General features: G+C 38.1%; 4 protein-coding genes and 1 long non-coding RNA gene across 7 annotated transcripts; 1 reads left to right on the forward strand and 4 right to left on the reverse strand.

The window, feature by feature from the left end:
• Positions 1-4254: 4254 nt before the first annotated feature.
• LOC145914802 (uncharacterized) lies at positions 4255-5352 on the reverse strand. The gene is made up of 3 exons (XR_014403398.1): positions 5244-5352; positions 4899-5003; positions 4255-4359 (listed from the first exon to the last, which is right to left on the reverse strand). It is a non-coding gene; the product is annotated as an uncharacterized LOC145914802 (long non-coding RNA).
• A 3007-nt stretch (positions 5353-8359) lies between these two features.
• LOC145911308 (uncharacterized) lies at positions 8360-10046 on the reverse strand. Its single transcript, XM_082998612.1, has 4 exons — positions 9770-10046; positions 9565-9714; positions 9229-9333; positions 8360-8790 (listed from the first exon to the last, which is right to left on the reverse strand). Exons 1-4 carry the CDS (start codon positions 9828-9830, stop codon positions 8558-8560), a joined length of 549 nt encoding a protein of 182 aa, XP_082854738.1. The 5' UTR covers positions 9831-10046; the 3' UTR covers positions 8360-8557.
• Positions 10047-12363: 2317 nt separating this feature from the next.
• On the forward strand, positions 12364-15795 carry LOC145917856 (aldo-keto reductase family 1 member B1-like). The gene is made up of 8 exons (XM_083003153.1): positions 12364-12502; positions 12740-12907; positions 13171-13287; positions 13912-13989; positions 14275-14498; positions 14618-14783; positions 15306-15388; positions 15640-15795. The coding sequence occupies exons 1-8, from the start codon at positions 12434-12436 to the stop codon at positions 15683-15685; spliced, it is 951 nt and encodes a 316-aa protein (XP_082859279.1). The 5' UTR covers positions 12364-12433; the 3' UTR covers positions 15686-15795.
• A 256-nt stretch (positions 15796-16051) lies between these two features.
• Positions 16052-19697, reverse strand: LOC145917740 (aldo-keto reductase family 1 member B1-like). The gene is made up of 8 exons (XM_083003013.1): positions 19587-19697; positions 18921-19088; positions 18545-18655; positions 18265-18312; positions 17991-18214; positions 17763-17928; positions 16899-16981; positions 16052-16825 (listed from the first exon to the last, which is right to left on the reverse strand). The coding sequence occupies exons 1-8, from the start codon at positions 19662-19664 to the stop codon at positions 16777-16779; spliced, it is 927 nt and encodes a 308-aa protein (XP_082859139.1). The 5' UTR covers positions 19665-19697; the 3' UTR covers positions 16052-16776.
• A 2011-nt stretch (positions 19698-21708) lies between these two features.
• Positions 21709-24472, reverse strand: LOC145917033 (aldo-keto reductase family 1 member B7-like). Of its 3 annotated transcripts, XM_083002921.1 has the most exons (7): positions 24340-24469; positions 23632-23872; positions 22977-23024; positions 22663-22886; positions 22437-22602; positions 22192-22274; positions 21709-21998 (listed from the first exon to the last, which is right to left on the reverse strand). In XM_083002921.1, the coding sequence occupies exons 2-7, from the start codon at positions 23635-23637 to the stop codon at positions 21950-21952; spliced, it is 576 nt and encodes a 191-aa protein (XP_082859047.1). In that variant the 5' UTR covers positions 23638-23872; positions 24340-24469; the 3' UTR covers positions 21709-21949. The 3 variants fall into 3 exon arrangements, with proteins under 3 accessions (XP_082859047.1, XP_082859045.1, XP_082859046.1); XM_083002919.1 differs by lacking the exon at positions 23632-23872 and having other exon boundaries at positions 24340-24472; XM_083002920.1 differs by lacking the exon at positions 24340-24469 and having other exon boundaries at positions 23632-24108.
• Positions 24473-24582: the final 110 nt, after the last annotated feature.

Consider the following 24582-nt stretch of genomic DNA (forward strand, 5'->3'; position numbering starts at 1 on the left):
TTGAAACTTTGTCCTTGGCTGATTATAACTCGACCTGCGCAGCTGTGACACAAAAATATGCTGAATACGAACGCCGAGGTCCCATATTATCCAAAGCGTTGTGCTGCATTCATGTTCGTTAACGTGACCGCTAATTTAGGGTGTTGTTTTTTTAAAGGTTTATCGTTTGAAGAAAGCTTTTCTTCTTTTCTGTCCGGCTAACATCATGTTGTTCTGTGCACACAATGTTCCTTGTAGCCTTTTCTATAGCTGTGTATTTACCCGATAGATCTTGTGGACTATACCAGGACTAGCCAAACGAGAATTTTATGGTTACGATTACATTAATGTTACACAAACATAACATTTGACTGCAAATGTCACAAGCCCCGCATTTGTACAGGCATGCTGGGTGACTATATAAGTTCGTGAATTTTCTTAGTCGGTACATTAAAAATTGCTTTACAAGGAATATCTAGAACCATATGACTGTCAAACATAATGGGTGCCGACATTTCATTCAACTGCAAGGGGTCTCGAGCGAATTAATGTTCTTCAATACACCGATCCCAATTTGTTTTCTTAGAAGTTAGTCCCAACTCATACGAAGCTAAACTAAACCAGGTTTTGCGCTTTCCGGAGATATAAGGCGCATCTCGTCGAAATGAAACCGCACCGTGTTTACCGCGTAATTCATTCACCCTATGCCCCCAGGTCACACACCTGGCTGATAGCGGTTATAACACCCTGCTCTCAACGCCGAAAAACGTCATTTATTCGCACTAAACATCATTTTCAGTTGCAACATCCGGTTGGAAGGGCAAAATATTATCATCGCTCAGTCGCTGTAATGCTCTTAGCCTTCGCAGATTTTCGTCTGTGTTTATTTAACAAAAGTGAACGACACTTTGCGAGGTCGAGAACAATGAGCTCTCCAAAGTTCAAAATCGAGTTTAAAAGAAAGTTACGATAACAATTGTCCACAATTGACGTCACAATGTATTTTTCCTTACTTATATGATGGTGTGAATTTTGCGATGTCAAATCTAATGTCAATCTGAATTCATGGCCCTCGAAATGCGGCCGTAATTTATGCTAACTCAAAAATGTTAAAGGCTGCTTCCCCCCACGCGAAACAAGCTGATTAAAGTCTAGAATTTAGCAAAAAATCACGTCACTGTCATCTTGTATCCTTTAGTATTAATATCCTGTAACATTGAACCCTCAGGGCCATACGTTTTGTACAGCCGACACGGTCCTTGTCAAAAAACTGAGTTTTGCAACGCCGTAACACCGAAACTTCCCGTTGGGTCGCAGTTATAAGATGGTGCAGGTTGTAGCGTTTTGTGACAAAAGTATCCAAAAACTACACAAATGTTAGTGGAATACACTAAAGAAGAAAGCGACTAATCCATGTACATTTGTGAGGGAATTAACGTTTAATTGTTGATCGTTTAACTTCCTAATCCTGAACTTTTATCATAAAGTTATTTATGTCGTGTTTCCAAAACCTTTTGTCTGGGGAACCTTGCAAAGTCATTTCACGTGACTAAAGTCTTGACGAACAAACAAGATAATGGAACACTTTATATATATATTATTTTGATAATCCTGTCAGTCCTCTGGTGATCTGGGAAATACACAATACACCGGCTACACGCCCTCACGTGAAATGTCGTTTTGCAAACACGTATCTTCGCCTTTTTGCAATTGCGGTTAAAACCAAGAGACACAATCACTAGAGCATGTCATAGCACTGAAGAACACGATGTAACGACAGACGAAAACCGCTGTCTTCAAGTGGATGGGGCGTCTAGCGTCCAATTCAATGCGCAATTACAAGTTTTGAATCGCAACCGCCACCAAAGTTTATGGATCCGCCTTTGGTTGAAACTGCATTGTTTTGGTTGATTGTTAATCGGATTAAATCAAAAGCATATTCCTACTCTGCCACCCCGTTCACCAAGTGTATTGCTGCACGCCAATTGCTATTCTAGCATTTTACTCAAAACCGAGACATATTTAAAACATAAACGTTGCCTTGAAATGTCGGTAAGCTGATTTACAAACATGAAGTGACATTATCGCAATACTGCAATACAACATTCTGTTAAACAACCACGCAGAAGTTTCATTGCTATCTAGTCTATAGTCTACACATGATATGCACTAAACGCTATTTAACTTCATACTAAACCCCACTCCATGGTCACGCCATGTTTTGATATACTGTACTAGGCGATAAACGAACGATTAACAATGCAGTGTTCCAATACACGCCGCGTAACAAACAGGCATTGATAAAAACAATAGCAAAACCTGGAGATTTGCCACGTCATTCTGCGCAAAACAGGAAGAATAGATTGCGCTCTATTTGCCAGTACGCATCTCCTACCCTTAACGTTGTCTCCCGCAGTCCGATTGTTTACCACATGCATATTTAGCACTTGGTGGTAACTAACCTGTACTCACGGTTTCTTTTCAGACATAAAATATAGTTAAAACCATATAAATGTAACGTAACGTTATCAACAACGTTTAAACTACAGCCATTAAATTGTTGTGAGTAAAAACAGATTCTACAGCGTCTGCTGGGTCTCATTGACACAAGGCCTGGATTCTATTTCAATAAGCGATACTGACGATGCCCACAAGTATAGCCCAATTACAAAACCCTGTGAAACAATTGGTTTCAAACGACTGATTTAATACAAGATTTGTTAAAAATCTGCTACTATGTCTTTATTGACTATAAAGCTATCAGGATAGTCTGACAAAATGAACTCTGCAGGCCTGGAACGTGTTAATAGTCCTGACTTTATCACAAATCGACCGCGACGGATGATCCTATGACGACGATTTTTACGTCACAGTAGGCTTTGTTGACTACTATGGAGAAAATGTTTCTCGACTTTGGCGAAGTTGGGCTGAAAAACAAATTCGTATGTCACCTTGCAATATAAAAAAGATACTCGTCACGAATTGGAGCTCAGCCCACCCTTGTAGAACTGCACGGTTCCCGCTAAACCTCAACTTCGCCTCCAATAAAAAGCGTTCAGTTCAGTGTCCACGGTGGTTGCACTTTGTGTACAGACACCTTTTTTTCGTTTCGCGGGGAGCAATCTGCTCCATATACCGCCACATTCCAACTGAGTCACTTCATGCGCTTTACGACAGGTGATATTGGCGGGTTCACGGTCACGAGGCGAGAATTAAACCTACTTCTTGTGCCATAAAATAGATAAATTTCGGTGTATTTAAAGTATTTGGATTAATTTACAGCGGATCTTTAAGTTTGGCGAAGTAGATGATGACAAAATTTTGAATGCGCCTTATGAATAGTAATCGTAAACCGAACTGCTACAAACAGCTTTGTTAACCTTTATTCGTTTCTCAGACTAACAAAGTCTTCGTTTTCACCGATTACATATTTTGCTTATTCGTGCCCCTTGTCGGCATTAAACTGAGAAATCAGCGCGATACAAAAATTGGCAAAAGGGCATGTAACCGTTTTGAAGTTTAATTTGAAAGCAGGCAATAACCCACGATGTTGTGATGAGCTTTTGAACGCTCTAATAACAATTTCAATTTGCTGGTTTCTGGTTATTAGTTGCATTGCGCCTTTCTCTACCAACAATCCCAAGATACTTGGTTTTAATTCTTTTTCTTTTAATATGCTGACCCTTACCACGAACCAACTTGCATCAACGAGTAAGGTAACATTGTCATACTACTTTAGCAAGTTTAGCGAACTTTTGCGACACATCTAGCATGATGTAATAATACAAAAAAAAAAGTTTTTTACCCAACTTATGAAAGTATAAAGTGCGCATGTGCTAAAGTATCATGTCCTTCATTGCCATATGCCACGAACAAACTCAGTTACAGAACTCAACACCCGCATAACCCACTGGCTAACCAAACGATTCAAGCATTGAAATTAGTTTGATTCTTTTATTAGATGCTTTATCATCCGTAGATTGGTACGTGTTCAAAAACAACAATAAAATGTTGGTAGTTTTAGTTCGCTACTGTTAATCATAGCTGTCTTTCAAATTAAATTAAAGCAAAATTTCTACACTAAAGTGCATCGGTTCGTTATATGGGGGATCGTTACATGTTATAACCCATAGCAGGAGATATGAACCTAAGGCTTCATTTCTCCGTCCCTTTTATCTTCCCAAACAAATTCTCCGAATCCGTAACCAGGGCCGTAACCGTACCCGGATCCATAACCGGATCCGCCATCTCCATCATTGGGATCAACTCGCCTGGGCAAGTTTTCGCTTTTCCACTGTTCAAAGACCGTGTTGTATTCCTTCCAGGCCTCTTGCCATTGTCTGGCCAACTTCAGGTATTCTGCACTGCAACTGCTGGTAGCTGTAAAAAGTTAAAAACCAATGTATAAGAATTTTATGTTGCTTGCAATAAATCAACTGACTTTATTCTTATTCTGAAACATTTTAGAAGTTTGTTTACACACAACACATAAGTACAATGATATTCTGGTGTATGTTTAGGTATAATTGTAGAAACTACGATATGCGTTTCGACTTGACGTATCGCTAGGGCCGGCGTGTCGATTTGGCGAACTATGATATATCGAACCGCATATCGTAGCCTATATCGCAGAACTTAAGTTTATCATCATATTTTCAATGAATATTTTTAGTTTTTTGAGGGTCTTTAGAATTAACTAAAGTGATAAAATTAAAACGAATTTGAATTTTCTCTTTGTAAATGATAGCTTTGTTACGTCATAGAAACGATTGAAGGGTGAAAAATAGCATTGCGTCGGCCTTGGAAAACCATTAACATAAAAATCAGTCGCAAAATAGAGATATCTTGTCTAACAAATTAGTTACTTCACTTTCATTTTTTGCGGGCCGAATGAATAAAAAAATAGCTATACGCCTTACCAGGCTTGGGATAGTGCTTTATTTCATCCTTGTAGGTTGTTGCAAAGTTGTAGAGATACTCAACATATTCTTTCGGGGGCTTTGGGTAGTTTCCATCGCCGTACGCTGAATAATCATGTGGAAAATATTGTCAAAACGGCGAAAATATGAAATTCCACTGAATTCCTATACTATTTATGATATCACAAGTATAAGTGCGTTACTATGCTTGCTAAAAAGGGTAGCAACAAAGATAATTCACCGACGGTTTAAAATAGTTGGCTTGGACTGTAGGCTACCGTTCAGAATGCGGCTAGTTAGTGCATTGACTTCATGCTAAACTTTATTGCAGAACTATATCCTCACCATTTTGAATTTCCTCTTTCACTTGTTCCGGGTTGTTTGCGAAATATTTTATCACAGCTTGCAATTCATCTCTGGTCGGTTTTTTATTGTAATTCACTGGAATTGGAATAGCGTGTGGTCCTTCATCGCCACCTGCTGGTGAAGGGACATCTGCAAAAAAAGCCGTAGGCCGAAATAATCGTATGGAAAATATTGTTATAATGTGAAATTTCACAGAATTTCTACTATTTACGACATCGCAATCAAAAGTGCGTTATTCTGTTTGCTAGAAAAGGTAGCTACAAGTATTTCACTGACGGTTTAAAATGTTTGCTGGGTTGGAATGTGGGCCACTGTCCGGAGAGCGGCGATTTAGTGCACCGGCTGTGTCAAACTTTAGTGCATCCTTTTCGCCATCTGCTGGTGACGGGTAATCTGCAAAATAAGAGAAAGTTTAACTTTTGCAGAAATGATCAACAAGAATTCCTACCCCTTGCGACAGTCAGGGCCAACAGTGTCGCAAAAGTTGCAAAAGTTGCAAAATTTGCTAAAAAAGTCATTGTTAATTCCTACAAGTTGTACCAATTGGATCCAAAACCTTTTAAGAAAAATCTATTAGAGGTTCGTAAAAATAGGAATCTTTTTACGTCGATACTTTATTGTAAACAACTGTTGGTCCGCTTGAACTTGGCATTGGCATGGACCAAACTCTTCAATATTTTCTGGCAATGATGGGACACGCATTTCTTCGCGTGCAGTGCAAAGTACGAGATATTTTCAAATCGCAAGGAAATTAAGCCACAAAACTCTATGTTGACCGAGGCCCTTTCTTTGCGGTTACCTGACATATCTGAAACCTTCCGACCACAGAATCGAGCCATAGCCGCAATTTTTACCGCATAGAACCAGTGATCCGTTGACGGAAATTCTTCTTTTTTTGTCTTTATCGTCGACTACATTTCAAAAGGATCTTTAATCCGTAACCACTTAAGTCACACACGGTTGATCGAGCAGCGTAACTGCAAGACTAATTACGCATAGTGTGCAACTCTAAAAAAAGCATCAAAAGAAAAGTTGTTGTGGCAACCCAACAATATCATTACGTCAGCAAAGGAACGATAGCATTTCCAATTAAATATACTATAACAAATCATCAATATACCATAAACAATTTTTATTACAGAACTTTACCTATCTTGTGCAAAAAAAGTCATATTATGGCAAAGCTGCAGACAGGGTGTGTACACGCACTGTTTCGACCTGTATAAGGTCTCATCAGTGCAGCTGTTAAAGTGGCACTGTGCTAGCTTCAACACTTTAACCTATCTTGTTTGTAGTTAGCTGACAAGCTCACCGCCGTCAGCGAACCAGCTGCACCGATGAGACCTATAGGTCGAAACAGGGTTCACATTTGTATGCAGCTTACAGAACAGAAATTCCTAAATGCATTCTTGCAGACAAAGCGCGTTTTTTCATAAAAACAAAAATGTTGAAACTTTGTCTTCGGCAGTTTATAACTCGGCCACGTCGATCAAGGCAAATATTATAATTTATTCTTATATGTTAGTTCTAACGCATACGAAGTTAAACTAAACCAGGTTTTGCGCTTTTCGAAGATATAAGGCGCATCCCGTGGAAACGAAACTGCACCGTGTTTACCGCGTAATTTATTCACCCTGCTGCTCCCAGGGTCACACGCCTGGCTGGTAGTCGCAAAAACACCCTGCTCTCAACGCTGAAAAACGACACTTTATTAGCACTAAACCTCATATTCAGTTGTAACATCCGGTTGAAAGGGCAACATATTATCATCGCTCAGACGCTGTAATGCTCTCAGCATTTGCAGATTTTCGTCTGTGTTTATTTAACGAAAGTGAACGGCACTTTGCGAGGTCGAAAACAATGAGCTCTCCAATGTTTAAAATCGAGTTCAAAGGAAAGTTACGATAACAATTGTCCACAATTGACATCACAATGTATTTTTCTTTGCTTATATGATGGTGTAAATTTTGCGTTGTCAAATCTAAAGTCAATCTGAATTCATGGCCATCGATATGCGATCCGCAATTTATGTTAGTTTAAACTTGTTATAGCCTACTTTAACCCAAGTAAAATAAAGCCGGAATTTTAGAATTTAGCAGAAAAACAGGCCATTATCATCTTAGCATTCATATCATCGAACCTTCTAAAGCGGACCCGGTCCTCGAGCAAGCGTCATGGGATCACCAAATCCTGGCTCGCGGCTTGTCAATTATTTTGTTCAGTGTCCACAGTGGTTGCACATCGTGCACAAACATCCTTTTTATCGTTTCGCGGGGAGCAACCACATTCCTTCATACAAACTGCGTCACTTCATGCGCCTTACGACCGGTGGTATTGGCGGCTTCAGGGTCGCGAGGCGAGAATCAAACCTACTTCTTGTGTCTTGAAACCGATAAATCCCGGTCTATCTTAAGTATTTGGATTAATTTACAGCGGATCTTTAAGTTTGGCAAAGTAAATGATGACAAAATTTTGATTGCGCGTTATGAATAGTAATCGTAAACCGAGCTGCTATAAACAGCTTTGTTAACCTTTATTCGTTTCTCAGAATAACAAGGTCTTCGTTTTCATCGATTACATATTTTGCTTATTCGTGCCCGTTGTCGGCATTAAACTGAAAAATCAGCGCGATACAAAAGATTGGCAAAAGGGCATGCAACCGTTTTGAAGTTTAATTTGAAAGCAGGTAATAACCCACGATGTTGTGATGAGCTTTTGCACGCTCTAATAACAATTTCAATTTAATAACTTTCTATGATTTCGTGATATTCACTTGCGTCTTTCTCTTGCAACAAATCGAGTACTAGATTTTGTTTTTCTTTCTGTTCTCAAAATATACTAACCGTTACCACGAACCAACTTGCATCAACGAGTAAGGTAACATTGTCATACTATGCAATAAGTTTAGCGAGGTAATGCGACACATCTAGCATAATGTAACAATACGAAAAATACTCTTTTACTCAACTTATAAAAGTATAACGTGCGCATGTGCGAAAGTATTGTGTCTTTATTGCCATATGCCACGAACAAACTCAGTTACAGAACTCAACACCCACGTAACCCACTAGCTAACCAAACGATTCAAGCATTGAAATTAGTTTGATTCTTTTATTAGATGCTTTATCATCGGTAGATTGGTACGTGTTCAAAAACAACAATAAAATGTTGGTAGTTTTAGTTCGCTACTGTTAATCATAGCTGTTTTTCAAGTTAAATTAAAGCAAAACCTCTACACTAAAGTGCAACAGGGGGATCGTTACATGTTATAACCCATAGCAGGAGATATGAACCTAAGGCTTTCTTTCTCCGTCGCTTTTATCTTTCCAAACAAATTCTCCGAATCCGTAACCAGGGCCGTAACCGTACCCGGATCCAGAACCGGATCCGTCATCTCCATCATTGGGATCAACTGGCCTGGGCAAGTTTTCGCTTTTCCACTGTTTAAAGACCGTGTTGTATTCCTTCCAGGCCTCTTGCCATTGTTTGGCCAACTTCAGGTATTCTGCACTGCAACTGCTGGTAGCTGTAAAAAGTTAAAAGCCCATGTAAGATTTTTCTGTTGCTTGCAATAAATGAACTGACTTTATTCTGAAACATTTTAGAAGTTTGTTTACACAGAACAATAAGTACAATGATATTGTGGTGTATGTTTAGGTATAATTGTAGAAACTACGATATGCGTTTCGACTTGACGTATCGCTAGGGCCGGCGCGTCGATTTGGCGAACTAGGATATATCGAACCGCATATCGTAGCCTATATCGCAGAACTTAAGTTTATCATCTTATTTTCATTGAATATTTTTAGTTTTTTGGGGGTGTATTTAGAATCAACTAAAGTGATAAAATTAGCCCAAAGATTTATAAACATAAAAATAAGTCGCAAAATAGAGATTTCTTGTCTAACAAATTACTTTCATTTTTATGCGGACAGAATGAAAAATAAATAGCTATACGACTTACCAGGTTTGGGATAGTGCTTTATTTCATCCTTGTAGGTTGTTGCAAAGTTGTAGAGATACTCAACATATTCTTTCGGGGGCTTTGGGTAGTTTCCATCGCCGTACGCTAAATAATCGTGTGGAAAATATTGTCAAAAAGGCAAAAATATGAAATTCCACTGAATTCCTATACTATTTATGATATCACAATTACGTTATTTTGCGTTATTTTGCTTGCTAAAAAGGGTAGCAACAAAGGTAATTCACCGACGGTTTAAAATAGTTGGCTTGGACTGTGGGCTACCGTAGTTAGTGCGTTGACTTCATGCTAAACTTTATTGCAGAACTATATTCTCACCATTTTGAATTTCCTCTTTCACTTGTTCCGGGTTGTTTGCGAAATACTTTATCACAGCTTGCAATTCATCTCTGGTCGGTTTTTGATCGTAATTCACTGCAATCGGAATTGCGTGTGGTCCTTCATCGCCACCTGCTGGTGACGGGGAATCTGCAAAATAAGAGAAAGTTTAACTTTTGTCGATATGATGAACAAGCATTCTTACCCCTTGCGACAGTCAGGGCCAACAATGTCGCAAAAATTACAAAATTTGCTAAAAAAGTCATTGTTAATTCCTATAAGTTGTACCAATTGGATCCAAAACCTTTTAAGAAAAATCTATTAGACGTTCGTAAAAATAAGAATCTTTTTACGTCGACACTTTATTGTAAACAACTGTTGGTCCGCTCCAACTCGGTATTGGCATGGACCAAACTCTTTTTTTGCTGGCAATGATGGGTCACGCATTTCTTCGCGTGCAGTGCAAAGTACAAGATATTTTCAAATCGCAAGGAAATTAAGCCACAAAACTCTATATTGACCCGAGACCCTTTCCTTGCGGGAACCTCACCTATCTGAAACCTCCCGACCAAAGAATCGAGCCATAGTCGCAATATTACGCATAAAACCAGTGACCCGTTGACGGAAATTCTTTGTCAATGCCGTAATAACAGACATTTTCCGTCCTTGTCCGTATTGTCGACTTTATTTCATCCTGCGTTGAAAAGGATCTTTAATCCGTTATCACTAAGTCACACACGGTTGATCGAGCAGCGTAACTGCAAGGGTAATTACGCATAGTGTGCAACCCTAAAAAAAGCATCACAAGAAAAGTTGTTGTGGCAACCCAACAATACGTTACGTCAGCAAAGGAACGATAGCATTTCCGATTAATTTCAAACAACGGTCAATTTTTAGTTAGATCCATTGTTGTACGCAGTGGGCCGATGTCACAATGTCACTAATTTGTGTTATCTTGTTTGATGATTGCTGGTTACGACCCCCAAACTCACGCGACGTTCTTTCTACTTCCATAACGCGCTGGTTTTTCACATTTATTCTCTGTACCTTTGGCCGTTTCTCCTTCTACTGTTGCTATGTGGTTATAGTGGATCACATCGGAGCATCAAGACTGGGAAAACGAGTGTTCTCAGTTATCTATAACAAGTCATTAATATACTTTGCCACAAATATTTTTAATTAGAACTTAACTTGTCTTGTTTCTAGTTAGCTGACAAGACAGCCAGGGCCCATACAGCTGCACCAATGAGACATGATAGATCGAAACAGGATTCACAAATGTATGTAGCTCAATGACCAAACACTGTTGGTCTCCAAGCAGTTGCATGGCCATAGTGTGTTTATCTCATTTTATCATAAACAATTCAAACTCATTTTATCACATGGGTAGCACAACAAAACATCAATGTGTTGTTGCAGGGTCACACACAAATACCACCCCTTCAACCAGAACTACACGGAATAAACAATCCTCTGTTCGCATACTGTTGTTACGTCACAATTTTAATTGTCACTATGAGTCGTCGTTGAAATGTAAATTTAAGATAACCAATGAATGTTGACCATCAAATGTTAACTGCCTGTCGGTTAATGGTGTTTATTGTGTAGGCTAGAATAGACACGAAGAGTAAAATAAATGTTTGTCAAATAATTTAGTGTAAATGGTCATGCCAACGACGGCGATATTATTACGAGCCCTATAGGTTGCTATACAAAAAAAAACGTGAAAAACTATAGGTTTTTATGACTATAAAGATTGTTGCAAGTGCAGCAGCTGTAAACGGCTATTGTAAATTTGAGATTTTGTTTTGTATTGCCCGGCTTGCAGTGTAAAGGTCAAACAAAGTACATCACGTTGTTTGCAAATTATAACTTTTTGCATTGAAAGTTATTAAATTCGTAAACATTGAAAAGCAATAATAACATCCATCATTAATTAAACAGTTGTTTTTTCCACACACGGTATATTCATACGATTTGCGCCGTGGGAAGCTGTGGGAAATGCGACTGATAACAGCATTCGATAAGGCTTGCGCAAACCGACATACTCAACAAATATGTCTTAGGCAGCGCTTGTGTTTAAACACGTGTTCGAGAGCAGAAAGGCAATGAATTTAATTGTAATCGAGGAACAACAGCCTATAATGTTTTATCAAATTTTAGATCAACATGTAATTGCGTAAGACACGTTGCAATGAGCAGCAAAAAGAAGCAAACTTTCTGACATAATTGCTGATTCATATTTGTAGTAAAAGCATCAGTAAATTAGGAAATTTAAAACAGCACTAGACGTTGCTTTTTGCAGACACAACTCGATGAAATGTCAATTACCTATGTTTAAGCTACTTTAATCTAATATGTTATGAAGAACCTTACTGATAGTGCGCGAAGCTTATGGTTTATGTTGATTTACCAACATGCTTGCTGGTAGGCAGTGGTACAAGTAAGCAAAGGAAGTCATAAAGTAATGCTTAGTGAGACGCCCAGCACGCAATATTAATAACAATTATTCATTGTTCAATCTACAATCATTTCATACCAGAATATTTTTTCTGCCCACCTACAGTTTTCGACAGAATTTTAACAAACAAACATATTTATTATTTTTGATAAAGCTTATTTTATAGGTTACCTTATTTCCGCTACGCCTCAGTGCGTAAGTGTTTCTTCGACCTGTCACTGGCAACCTAAATTGCGTAACATGGCGCCGTCATTTGTTTGCTAATATGTGTGTGCTTAACATTTGCAGAACCAACCGAAGTTGGGACACCAGCTGTTTACCTGCAAGAAAGTTTTCACTGGTCTGGTGCATTTTTTTTTGCTCTTTTCAGAATAGGATACAGCGTCGGTGCAGGTTTTATTGCTGAAAATGGCTGTCCATTCTCTAAAATTAAATTGTGGCACACTGATGCCAATCATTGGACTTGGGACGTGGAAGGTTAGTCACAAAGTAAAAGCATTCACAAGTTATGTTAGCGTCGAATTTTGCTTCTCTACACCATGGTGAAAAATATTATTTTAAGTAACATTACTTTTTACGTATAAAGTTTAGGTACAATAGCAAATTAAAGTTTTTGCTTTGACATATTTTTTGCGATAAGGGGATCACAAACTTTAAAGAATTAAATTGTGTTTCTTGTATACCTCCTTAAAACTATGGTATTTGTATATTTAGTCGAAACCCGGACAAGTGGAAGCGGCCGTTGAACGTGCGATCGACATTGGATACCGGCACATTGACTGCGCACTCGTGTACGGGAATGAAAACGAAGTCGGGGCCGCAATTCAGAACAAACTTAAGGAAGGAAAAGTGAAACGCGAAGACCTTTTCATTGTCAGCAAAGTGAGTTGGTGTTAGCATTGCAGGGACGAGAACAAATAAGTCTCACTGTAGACCTAAGCAAAAGTTAATAACTGATATAGGACACGATTAAACCATCACCACCAATCCCTAAAATTCAAGCAAGTATTCAGTTGTTTTAATTTGACCTTTTTTAGGTGATTTGGTACAATTTGCTGACGTAGCAATTTTTGTTGTGCTTGTTGTATTTCTCCTATTCTGTTATTTAATGAGTTTGGTTGTAATGGCTGTCTGTTAATATTTAGCTTTGGAACGTGCATCACGAACCTGAAGATGTCGTTGCAACTTGCAAGCAATCTCTATCCAACCTAAAACTTGATTACCTCGACATGTACCTTATGCATTGGCCGATGGCATATATTGTGAGTTCAACACGATGTACTAAAGTTTGTGATTAATGCAGTAAAGCCTCTGTGTCGGTAGCAACTATTGCTTCGAAGACACTATTTTTGGTAGTACGATATACGTGGTAGCATTGGGTATAGAATAATATGTTTAGTCACGTCCACGTAGCCATTAGTTACCTAGTACAGGGGCTCCCAGATTTGATTTAAGAGAAAGATGCTTGGTCAGAATTAAAAGGAATAATTTGGAACCAAGTGTTCATACTATGTGCTTGCGATTTTTTTTTAATACCTCATAGTATAATTTAGTTTAGTCGCTTTTTTACATTGTTATCAAACATTGTAATGAAATACATATACTCAGCGCATTTAAAAAAACAACTAAACAAATTTACATTGAATTACGGTAATTGCCCCAAAAACTGAAGTGGCACAGACCATACGCAAATGTTTGGAAACTCAAAATACACAGCGGATAAAGGGTTGTCGTATACGGAAATGAGGAATGCTTTTATTATATAGTTTTCTCATGTGCGTGTAACCTTTCAACTGCGTTTCTGGCTTCTTTATTTCCAACAAAGGGGACCTTGATGACATCTGTAGGTTTGTGCATTTCTCGTTTTATAACGTATCTTTTTCCAGAACAACCGCGGTTTGTTCCCAAAAGACGAAAACGGAAAGTTCATTGTGAGCGACACCCATTACGTTGAAACATACAAGGTTCGTAGACGTGAAAGTGTGGAAATTAATACGAAAACGTATGTAAAAGTATTGGAGCCAATAGTAAAAAAGCTGCACACAGCACCATTGTTTATTACCGATGAGACATGACAAATATAGTAACTCTACCACGTGCAAAATACATCTAAAGAGGCTTAAAATTATAGAGATAAAAGTTAATGCTACAAATCTGCTAGTAAGCATGGACGAGGCAAATGCTTCAAACACTATATACTGTGGTCATCATCAGTACAATGCACCATAGTTACTCTCTCTTTATATTAGGTCATGGAACAGTTGGTCGAGCAAGGTTTGGTGAAAAGCATCGGAGTTTCAAACTTTAACCAATACCAACTCGAAAAGTTGATGAAAGAATGTAAAATCAAACCTGCCAACAATCAGATCGAACTTCACCCGTATCTTGTACAAAAAGAGTTGGTTCAATTCTGCCAAAAGAACGGCGTCTCTGTTACTGCTTACAGTCCATTGGGTTCAGGCGACAGACCCTGGTATGTTGATGATACAATTGTGTGAACAGGCCATCATCAATTTAGTGGAAAAGCTCTTATGCTCAAACCGTTAAAAGTGAACAATATCTTGTGCTGATGAATTGATTTCGTGTTTCAAGGGCGAAGGAGGGAGAACCTGTTCTGCTAGAGGATCCAAAACTTCTTGCCATCGCCAAAAGACTGGAAAAAACTCCTGCCCAAATCCTCATCCGCTACCAGATTGAGAGAGGGGTCGTGGTGATTCCAAAGAGCGTCACTCCGTCCAGAATAAAGAGCAACTTCGAGGTATCCGCCATTATTATAAACATTTATTTGTGCTTTTATAGTGAACAACAGACAGGACCATTGTTACTTCCTAGTAGGTGCAGCTTTGTTGTGACTTACAACGATCTTTGCAGCTAAATAGCAAAGCAAGACTTCCACTATGTGGTGTCTACACTGCCACCGTCAACCATAGGGTACCAAACTACATGCAAACGAAGCATCCGCCGAAAACTAAACATTTGTTTGTGTGTAATGAGAAGCATTCAGTTAATAATTTACATTTTGCAAGTGCATGTTAATTTCAGAATTCAAAGCGGCCCTGAACGCTTATAGTAATTTGGCAGGCTTAATTGTGTTAGTACCTTGATTGTATTGTGTTACATCCGACAGACTTATACTTAATCTATATTATATCCCTATATATGATGGTGCAGTATTGATTTGACCTTGGACGCCCTTAGCAATTTTATAAAATTCGAATTTCTTTCCATCGTCCTACATTTGTGTTGGCCATCCACATGCTAAAGCGAATCTTTTTCCAAGGTCTTCGACTTCAAATTGTCGGCCGATGACATGAAAACTATTGAATCTTTCGATCACAATTTCCGTGGCTGCGGGTTGGAATGGTACGTTTGCTAATGAACTGTTACTTTGGTGCGTTTGGAATGTAAAAAGTCGTGCATGAAAATAGAATGATACACCTTGGTCTTCAAACATGCAATGCGATTCCTACTTTTGAAACTAATGCGCATGGTTTTTATACGTGAAGTATTCATAACGAAATGGAAAATTTAGTTTACAAAAGTACTTGTGAACTAGGCGACGGTTATTAAACCCCTTTTGATGTCTTAAAAGTAATAAAATTGTTTTGTTGCAGGGTTACTCATAAATACCACCCTTTCAACGAGAACTACAAGGAATAAACAATAGTCTGTTCGCATACTGTTGTTACGTCACAATGTAAATTGGTAAAAAGTAATTGTTGCCTATGAATTATTCGTGATATTTCGCTGAGATATCAATACAAATCAAGTGGGTCGAAATGTTTACTCCTTGTGGAAGTTGCTGTTTACCAGAGGTTTGGGTGACCTATTTAAACTGTTTGTCATTCCGATGATGCGTATTGTATACCTACAGTTGTAGGCAGAGTTTTTCACCAGCTTATTTTACAGGGTACCTTACATATGTCACGCCTCAGTGGGTTTATGTTCCAACCTGTTATCGACAACGTAAATAAGGCTTTGTTTGCCAATATAAATACACTTGAGGTTTACAACCAACGGACGAACTAAATGGTGGTATTCTTTATGCTTGCTGGAATTTTAAGTGCAATAAACGGAGTTAAAAAAAAAACATCGCAAGTACCAAAAAGAACTTCCAAGTTGACAAAACAACATTAGGATGAAACGACAAACATTCAACACAATACATTCTGCAACGATATTATTTTTGAAATGTTGTGTATAGGCGAAGTCAGTGAGGCAGAACGACCAACAACAGAAATTGAATCATTATTTCGTGCTTCCAAGTTGTGAATGTAAGCCGCTTTTAAAACTAAATTGGTATCACTTTGGCCGAACATGTACTTTAAGCATCATCGAGGAATTACTTGCATGTAAGGCAGTGACGTATTCACTTACATCACGGACTGCAGTCACATGCCTTGTGGCCGTTGAGGAGCGTCAGATACGTTCTTTCATAACTTTGTACGGCGGGTCATTGTTAGGAATCGTACAAGCAAATAGTTGTGTGTCAACGTTTCGGTTGCTGGGCAGCAACCTTCATTAGGATGTGTAAAATGTCTTATTTGAAACATGACGCAGCATTTTGTGTAAGGTTATATCACAGGGCAGAGGGGGCAACTGTGGGCTTCGAGGTCCGCACAGGTCCTGTACGTCATTGGGCATGGTTGTGAATAAAACAATTAAAAAAAAACAGTAAAATTACAAGCGTAAGTGCTACATATATACACAAGCGATTTTTTTCCGAAGAAAGGAGTCAGTAGACGAATATTTCACTCCTGGTACCCCTCTCTGAACGCATAGTACTTTTTGTGTTTCGCCCTGCAAGCAAAACATATTTACATATGAACGTAAAACATACAAAATATATTGATATTGCGCAACAGTTACTCACGAAGTGAAGGTGCAGATTCGAAGATGAGTCGTTATTTCTCCTATAAGCCTCATTTGTTCTTTGGACAGCTCGAAATCAAAAATCTGTTGATTGCACATTTACCGTTTATACATTGAATACTAAACAACATACCCAGTGAGCGGAGTGACGAAATTAACACTTTTATTCACCGAAGTTTCGCCTGACATTCAACCAGTTTCCTGTTCGTTCAAGGTCAAGCGGATCTTAACCAAAATGTGGCAACAAAGAAAAGATTTGATAACATCGATAAATATATGACCGAATCCGAATTTTCATTGCCGTCATAATTTGTTCCATTGCTCGTAAAAGAATAGTTTGTAATTTCACTGCAGCGAAATACTTGCACGCTTACAGTGGCGTATATGTGCGATTAATTTGCTCGTGTTTAATTCGTGCATATTTAATTTAGCAAGAGCTCAAACGTGACTGCAAAACCTCACCAAGAGCTTGATTTTACGATTCGAATAGTAGGGAAAAAAGGCTGTGATTCAGCGTTTTGACTGGGCTGCGATGCCAGTGAACCTTGTGACTTAATACGATAGCTGTGGTTTGCCAAGTAAGGGCTTTTCGCCAAAGGGCGATTCTGCTTTGTCATGCCACAGCATAAAGCACTTCCGCGTAGATAAATCCTAACGGCTAACGTTGTTAAATTTGAATGAAACCATATTGAATGTTGGATTCGCTTGCAATATACAGGTTCGGTCAAGTATTGAAATACGGCCCTTCTTATAATATTACGATTCAGTTTGACACACTCCTATCTAAAACGCTAGTTTAGTTCACTGTTTTAGCTTTGTTATTGTCGACGGTTGTGCATTTTTCGTGAACAATAAACGTATATACCTGGAAGTTACTGGCAATTCTTGATGGAGTAACACTTTTTGGCACAACCACAACCCCCCTTTGAATTTGGAATCGTAAAACGATTTGAGCAGGAGTTTTTTTTAATTCCTCTGCAATTTCCACTATGATGGGTTCTTTCAAAAGCACAGGATTACTTTTGGGTGCACTGATGAAATAAAATTATACCATATAATTTACTTGAATTAACTTGTTTACTTGAAGCCTTACAATGGATTGTCTCCGGATCCAAGAGGGCTGTATGCTGTAACAAACACTCCATTGTCTTTGCAGAATTTCAACAATTCTTCTTGAGCAAAATATGGGTGACACTCAATCTGGTTGTTTGCAGGTATAATTTTGCATTCATTTATAATCCTTTTAAGTTGGTATTGATTGAAGTTTGAAACACCAATACTTTTAACCAAACCCTCATCAACCAGCTTTTCCATTGCCTAAAAAATACTTTAAATATCTGATATGGAAAATTTTGTTGAGGTCAAACCTTCCAAGTTTTGACATAATCAGTATCCTCTTCTCCTTCTGGACTGTCCTGCATAATTATACATGAAAGACATTATACCATACTGCAGTATGGGGTGTAACCTTCAAATTTGATATTGCACAGGAAAGTAAACTTTAAACATGATATTTTGAATTATGCAGGTAAATGTTAATGTTAAAACAATAACACAGACTCATTTTACCACATTTAGTTATTAAGCAAGAGATCTTTTCTCAAGCAACTTCGGTTAGTCAGTCTATCTTGTTATGGAGCAACTTACCCCAAACGGCCAATGAATTAGGTACAAATCAAGGTATTGCAGTTTCAAGTTGGACAGAGTTTCCTTCAAAGCTGGAAGGACATCTTTTGGATGGTGATGAGAATTCCAAAGCTAAAGCCAGAGAGAAAAATGCATTTGAGACATATCGTTATTTAATTTAAGTTATAATTTTCTGCGATGCACTAAAAAGTGTGACATTCACACACAAAGGCACAAGTCTGTCTTAAGGGATTTGTTTGGTAATAATAAAAAATATATAATAAAAACAAACCACAACCGCTTTATGTCGTAAACAGTTTATCATGACAAGGGTTTTCATAGACATATTTAAACCGGCAGTAGAACCAGGGTTTTTAATAAAGTAGCATCACTTCACCTTGCTGACAATAAAAAGATCCTTCCTTTTGACTTTTCCCTGATTTATTTTCACTTGAATGCCGTCACCGACTTCAGTTTCATTTCTGTAGATGTAAGCGCAGTCGATGTGACGGTAACCAACATCTATGGCACATTCAACAGCTGCCTGCACTTGTTCCTTGGGAGACTGTAGAAAACATGAAGAATTCAAATGTATGCATGAGACACACGTACAACACTGGATAAGTTTCACAACAACTTTAAGAGCAACCACTAGCATGTGAAAACGTAGATCCACTGTGAAATAGAGAAATGTTTCGTAAAGCTGCAGAATCAACTCAAATAGTTAGCCACCTCTGTTGACTTATCCGGCCCAATCATAGAAAAGGCGGGGCCTGATTAGAAAAAATTATGGGCATAAGATTCACCGAAAAAAAACTATTCAAAAGTTGATAAATTTAACGTTTTTTTTTGTAAATTTGACGTTTTGATAAACTGTGGCTCCCCACCCAAAAAATAACAAGGGGCCCCATTTGCATTTGGTCAAACAGACAAATGTGCCTTAGTGACAGACATTCAGTAAGAAGGGATACAAAAAAGTATTCTATGTTTATTAGTAGGGTATTGTTTTTTATTTATAAGTTAGAGATATGCTCTATGCAATTGCAAAATTAATATCACATACCTTCCAGGTGCCCAATCCTATCATCGGGCACACATGGCCACTGTTCAGTTTCACCAACTTCACTGTATCAGCAGCCATTTTATCACTGCCTATGTTTTTGTATCTGATTTCGTATCTGAACAAAAATTGTCACAAGAATTGGGTTTTACTGCATTCTGTGCATAAATCGAAATAGTGTAGACCCGTTGAACATCTAACAACAGCCAATAAGACCTCAAATAGTGTTGCTGCAACACCCGTATTTAAACTTGCGACATGCACGAGAAAGGATATTCCTCGTACGCTGAGGATATCCTTAAAATTACTTATTTCTGGCATAACAACCAACAAGCGACATGCAAAGTCACATGTACGGACTACGGTGGCATCAGAGCAACAGGGGTGGCAGCATTTTAAGGCACATGTCACTAATTCTGAGCATGCCAACATGGACCCCGTGTTAACGAACAACTCACAAATGTTGACAACTGGTTAAGGCACAATCGACTTTCTCTCAACATTCGGAAAACAAAGTTCCTATTGTTTTCCCCTTCCACCTCAAGCACTGGCAATTTCACCGTCACCATTGGTCATGAAAAACTTTTGCGATCAGATAATATTAAGTACCTCGGTGTATACATTGATGACAAACTAACCTGGACAACTCACATTCACTATTTAGAAAAGAAATTGTCACAAGCATGCGGCACTTTTTTTCAGTTGCGAAATTATCTTGACGTTAAAACGTTGAGAAACGTTTACTATTCATTTGTATATTCCCATATTCAGTACGCTATCGGTGCTTGGGGTGGAGGATCGGCACTCTCACTGAAAAAACTCAACACCATTCATAATAACATACTCCGCTCCATAACCTTTAGTTCCTTTCAAAGCCATGTCACGCCATTATACAAGAAATTAGATCTCACAAAAATTAGAGACATTTACCAACTCGAACTGGCCAAAGTAATGCACGATTTCCATACCGGCAATCTACCGGCCCCCTACAACTCCTTATTTTCGTTAGTAGGCACAGTGCACGATCATTTCACAAGAAATGCATCGCAAAAGAACTTATTTCACCCAAGAGTTAACACCACCTTCGGCTTACGTATGCTAAAACATAGGGGCCCACAGATATGGGAGGAAATAAACCCTTCCATTAGATCGCTCTCCCGTCCATCATTTAAAAAAAAAATCCGCCAATATTTCACATCTCAGTATTAACTTCCTTTTTCATCCACCCTGTTAGCAGTCCGTTTTTCCCTTTTTTCTTGTAGTCCTCCTGTCGATTATTGCGTTTCTTCTGTCTTTTTTTTATGGTGTTTTTATTTGTGTTTTTATGTATATTCCACTGTACACTCTACGCCTAAATGAACAATTTACTGCCGTAGGATCCGTTGTTGTTTCAGACCTAGGAGCGCTGCACACCAACATCATCATCAGCAAGACCTACGATGATTCAACAAGCGCAACCTCCATACGATCCCGACCATCTCCAACCAAAACCACCACGTTTGGACTGTCCTCGGGACGTTAAGGTCTGTCGATGTGGATCAAAGGAAACGTTCTGAGAACCGAGTTGGCGTTTGCGTTTCGATGGGTTTTGCTTTGGCCAGCACGGCCGGGTGGCCACCTTTTCGTCACATGCAGCTTGTCGCAACCCATCACCTCCCAGTGCGACTGGCTGCGATCCTACGGCAGACGGTGATTCTCCGTGAGGAAATCATCTTTACATGGGTGCCTGACTCGATAACCTTTATGGTTTTATCGGTGCCCATGCCATTTCATTTCCTTGTATATTGTTCGTCGCGTAGTTGCTTTTCTCGCAAAATAAACATGATTTGATTTGATTAGTACCGAGGTTGAGAAGGTCCGCGACAAACTTCATTGGAACATTTGTGTTGCCTAATTTATTTTATTCTAAATTCCAATGGAAACATGATCAATTGTAGCAACACGTATTTATAGCCTTGTAATTAGATAAACCCGAAGGGACCCGCGACTACCTTGACGTTCGGTAAATAACCTATTTGATCAAATTATGTATTTGCGAAAATTCACAGAAGCATTGCAAATATTTCAGTCTTTTATTTATCATCTTTTGACAACAAACGCTAAAGAACAAATTTTTTTTCTGGTTTTTATTTTCAACAATCATGTAAAAACAAAACATATACGCACTGGAACTTAAATGGTCTTAATATTTTATTTTCTTGGTAAATTTTAGGATTTAAATTCTCTCACAGTAACCAAGGTGAAAATGACAAGAAATTTACACAAAGTGAAAGAAAACATGGTAAAAAACATGATATTCAAACACGAATCTATAACAATACACCCAATCCCTAGACATATAGATACAATTCATGCTTGGATGCGTATTATTCTTGATAATGATCCCTAAATGGATAATATTTCAATGATTCAGCCCTACAAAAATAAACATAAACAATTACAGACAAGTATTGTTTGACCTTAAAAATTTTAGTAACTGTTGCTAAATTACAAATTTAGCTATTCTATGTTCAAATTTCAAATCTTGTGAAATCAACTTGGATCACAATATTGCTACAATATATTTTTTTAATTATTGCATTAAAAATGTTTTGCTTGAACAACTTACTCATCGTATGTGCAAAATCTAACACTGACATCAATAGATCGTATCCTTTTCACATCCTCTTCACTTAACTCGAAGTCAAAAATCTAAAAATAGTGTCATCGACTAAGTAAAAATAAGGACAAATTAGGAGAAATTCGAAAGAATTTTATAGTTTTAAACATGCTTTGGCTTTCTGATTTCACATTTTGTTTTAATTTCCATCCTCATTACAAGATTTCAAATAGAGGAAATATTATGATACTAACATGAAGGTTGCTTTTAATTCTTGATGGATTGACACTCTTTGGGACAACATTTATGCCTCTTTCAATTTGAAATCGCAACAGAACTTGAGCTGGGGTTTTCCCAAGTTTCTCTGCAATATTTTTGATTACTGGATCTTCCAGCAGTACAGGAAGTCCCTTTGGAACACTAAAGCAGAAAAACAAATTAAAGTTTATACTGTTTCATGTGCAACAACGTTGAATTTACTATGGATTGTCTCTTGAACCAAGAGGGCTGTATGCAGTCACAGCAATTCCACTATTCTGACAAAACTGAACCAATTCTTCTTGTACAAGGTAGGGGTGGCATTCAATCTGATTGTTGGCAGGTTTTATTTTACATTCCTTCATCAGTCTTCCCAACTGGTACGGGTTAAAATTAGAAACACCAATACTTTTAACCAATCCTTCTTCAACAAGCTTTTCCATTGCCTGCATGGAAACACAATATACACAAATTTAATCACAAATATCTTTTTCAACCAACTACTATATATAAATGATTTTACAAAGTAAATGAACCTTCCATGTGTCTACGTAATCTACATTCTCTTCATAATCAACATTCGTCTGAAAAACAAACACATGATTAATAATGCAAGTTGATATATATACCCGAGAAAACTTGGTTAATGGATAAACCTAAATAACTTCAGCAAAACAACAAAATCGTTTACAGGCCGCATCTCTGTATTTCTATGGAAAAGACTTTCCCGGTTGGGAATTGCCCTTCTCAAACTCCTGCGTAACAGAGTAAAATTGTGTGTAACAATGCAATGGGTCATGCATGGGCGCCAGTGTTTTGGTTGAATGAGCGCAGATGAACAGGCTGTTGCCAGGGCGATTTTCAGCGTGTTTGGGGCAGTTTTAGTTTGTTTTTCAGGGCTATTAGTCAGGCAGTAAATTGGTAGAGGGTGCTGTTGTACATGTAGCTGAAAAACTACCCAAATATTGAGGTTGATTTTGTGAAAAAATGAATCAGAGAAAGTATGTTCAATTTGTGATTTTCTGTTAGTGCGGACCCTTGGCAAGGAATTGTGGCCAAATTTATAATCAAAATAACTACTTAAACTGCTCCCCCGGGGGCATTTTGACCCTCTGTTGGCCATTATTTTGGTCAAAAAAGCAGAAAAAAGTGTAGGTTTGTTTTGTGAAAAAATGAATCAGAGAAAGTTACCTCCATTTGCGATTAAGTGAAGCCACCAACCCTCCTGTACACAATTCATGAAGAATTAGATGTCTTGTAATTGTCTTGGGGCCCCACCGGGGCAGTTTGTACACCCCCTAGGACTGACAATTTAGCAGTTAGCCTTTGCAAAACCCCCCAATGTGCTGTCTTAATGCAGCTGCAATCAATTTTTTTTCTGTTCAGCAATAGTAGTACATTCAACAGCTGCTTTCACCTCTTGTTTAGAAGACTGCAAATTGTGGTAAAATTATTTGCAATGTTACCACAAAAATATGACTGTAAAAAAAATTTACGTAAATTAATGATTAAAGTGTTTATGTGTTTATCAAGAAGGTGCCTATGTATTTGGATGTAGGAGTACAAGTATAGTCAAGCAATTTTGTTTTTATACTTGTAATACATTAGTACAGCAAAAATGTAGCGATGTATGTACCCCAGATTGGAAAGTTTGTTTTATGCGCGGAGGATTTTGTTTCGGCGATCGTTAATTGTGCGGACGATTGCAACGTTTTTTCGTATGTTAATGCATTAGCTAATCAATATTGCCCGGATTATTAGTAAATTTTTGCAAAATTGTGCGGGGGATATATCCTCCGCGCACAACATTTTTTCCAATCTGGGTAGGCTACAGCAAAAATGTAGTGATGTATGTAATGTACCATATTTGCATCAATTCCTTTAAATTAAAAAACACACCTTCCAGGTTCCTAAACCAATCATTGGGCATTCATATCCGCTGTTGAGTTTTGACGTTTTAACAGTAGGTACAGTCGCCATTTTTGCTGTCATTGTTATGCCGAAAAATCGAATTTGCACCGTTCCTATCACTTTCAACACACCACTGCCCAAAGTACATTATAAAAATATGTTACATATTGAACTAAACTTTCTGTTGCTCCCGTAAATGCAACTGAAATTTACAGCAGAGACTACAATTAA

The sequence above is a fragment of the Ascidia mentula genome, chromosome 1 (assembly GCF_947561715.1).
Source record: "Ascidia mentula chromosome 1, kaAscMent1.1, whole genome shotgun sequence".
Lineage (NCBI taxonomy): Eukaryota > Metazoa > Chordata > Ascidiacea > Phlebobranchia > Ascidiidae > Ascidia > Ascidia mentula.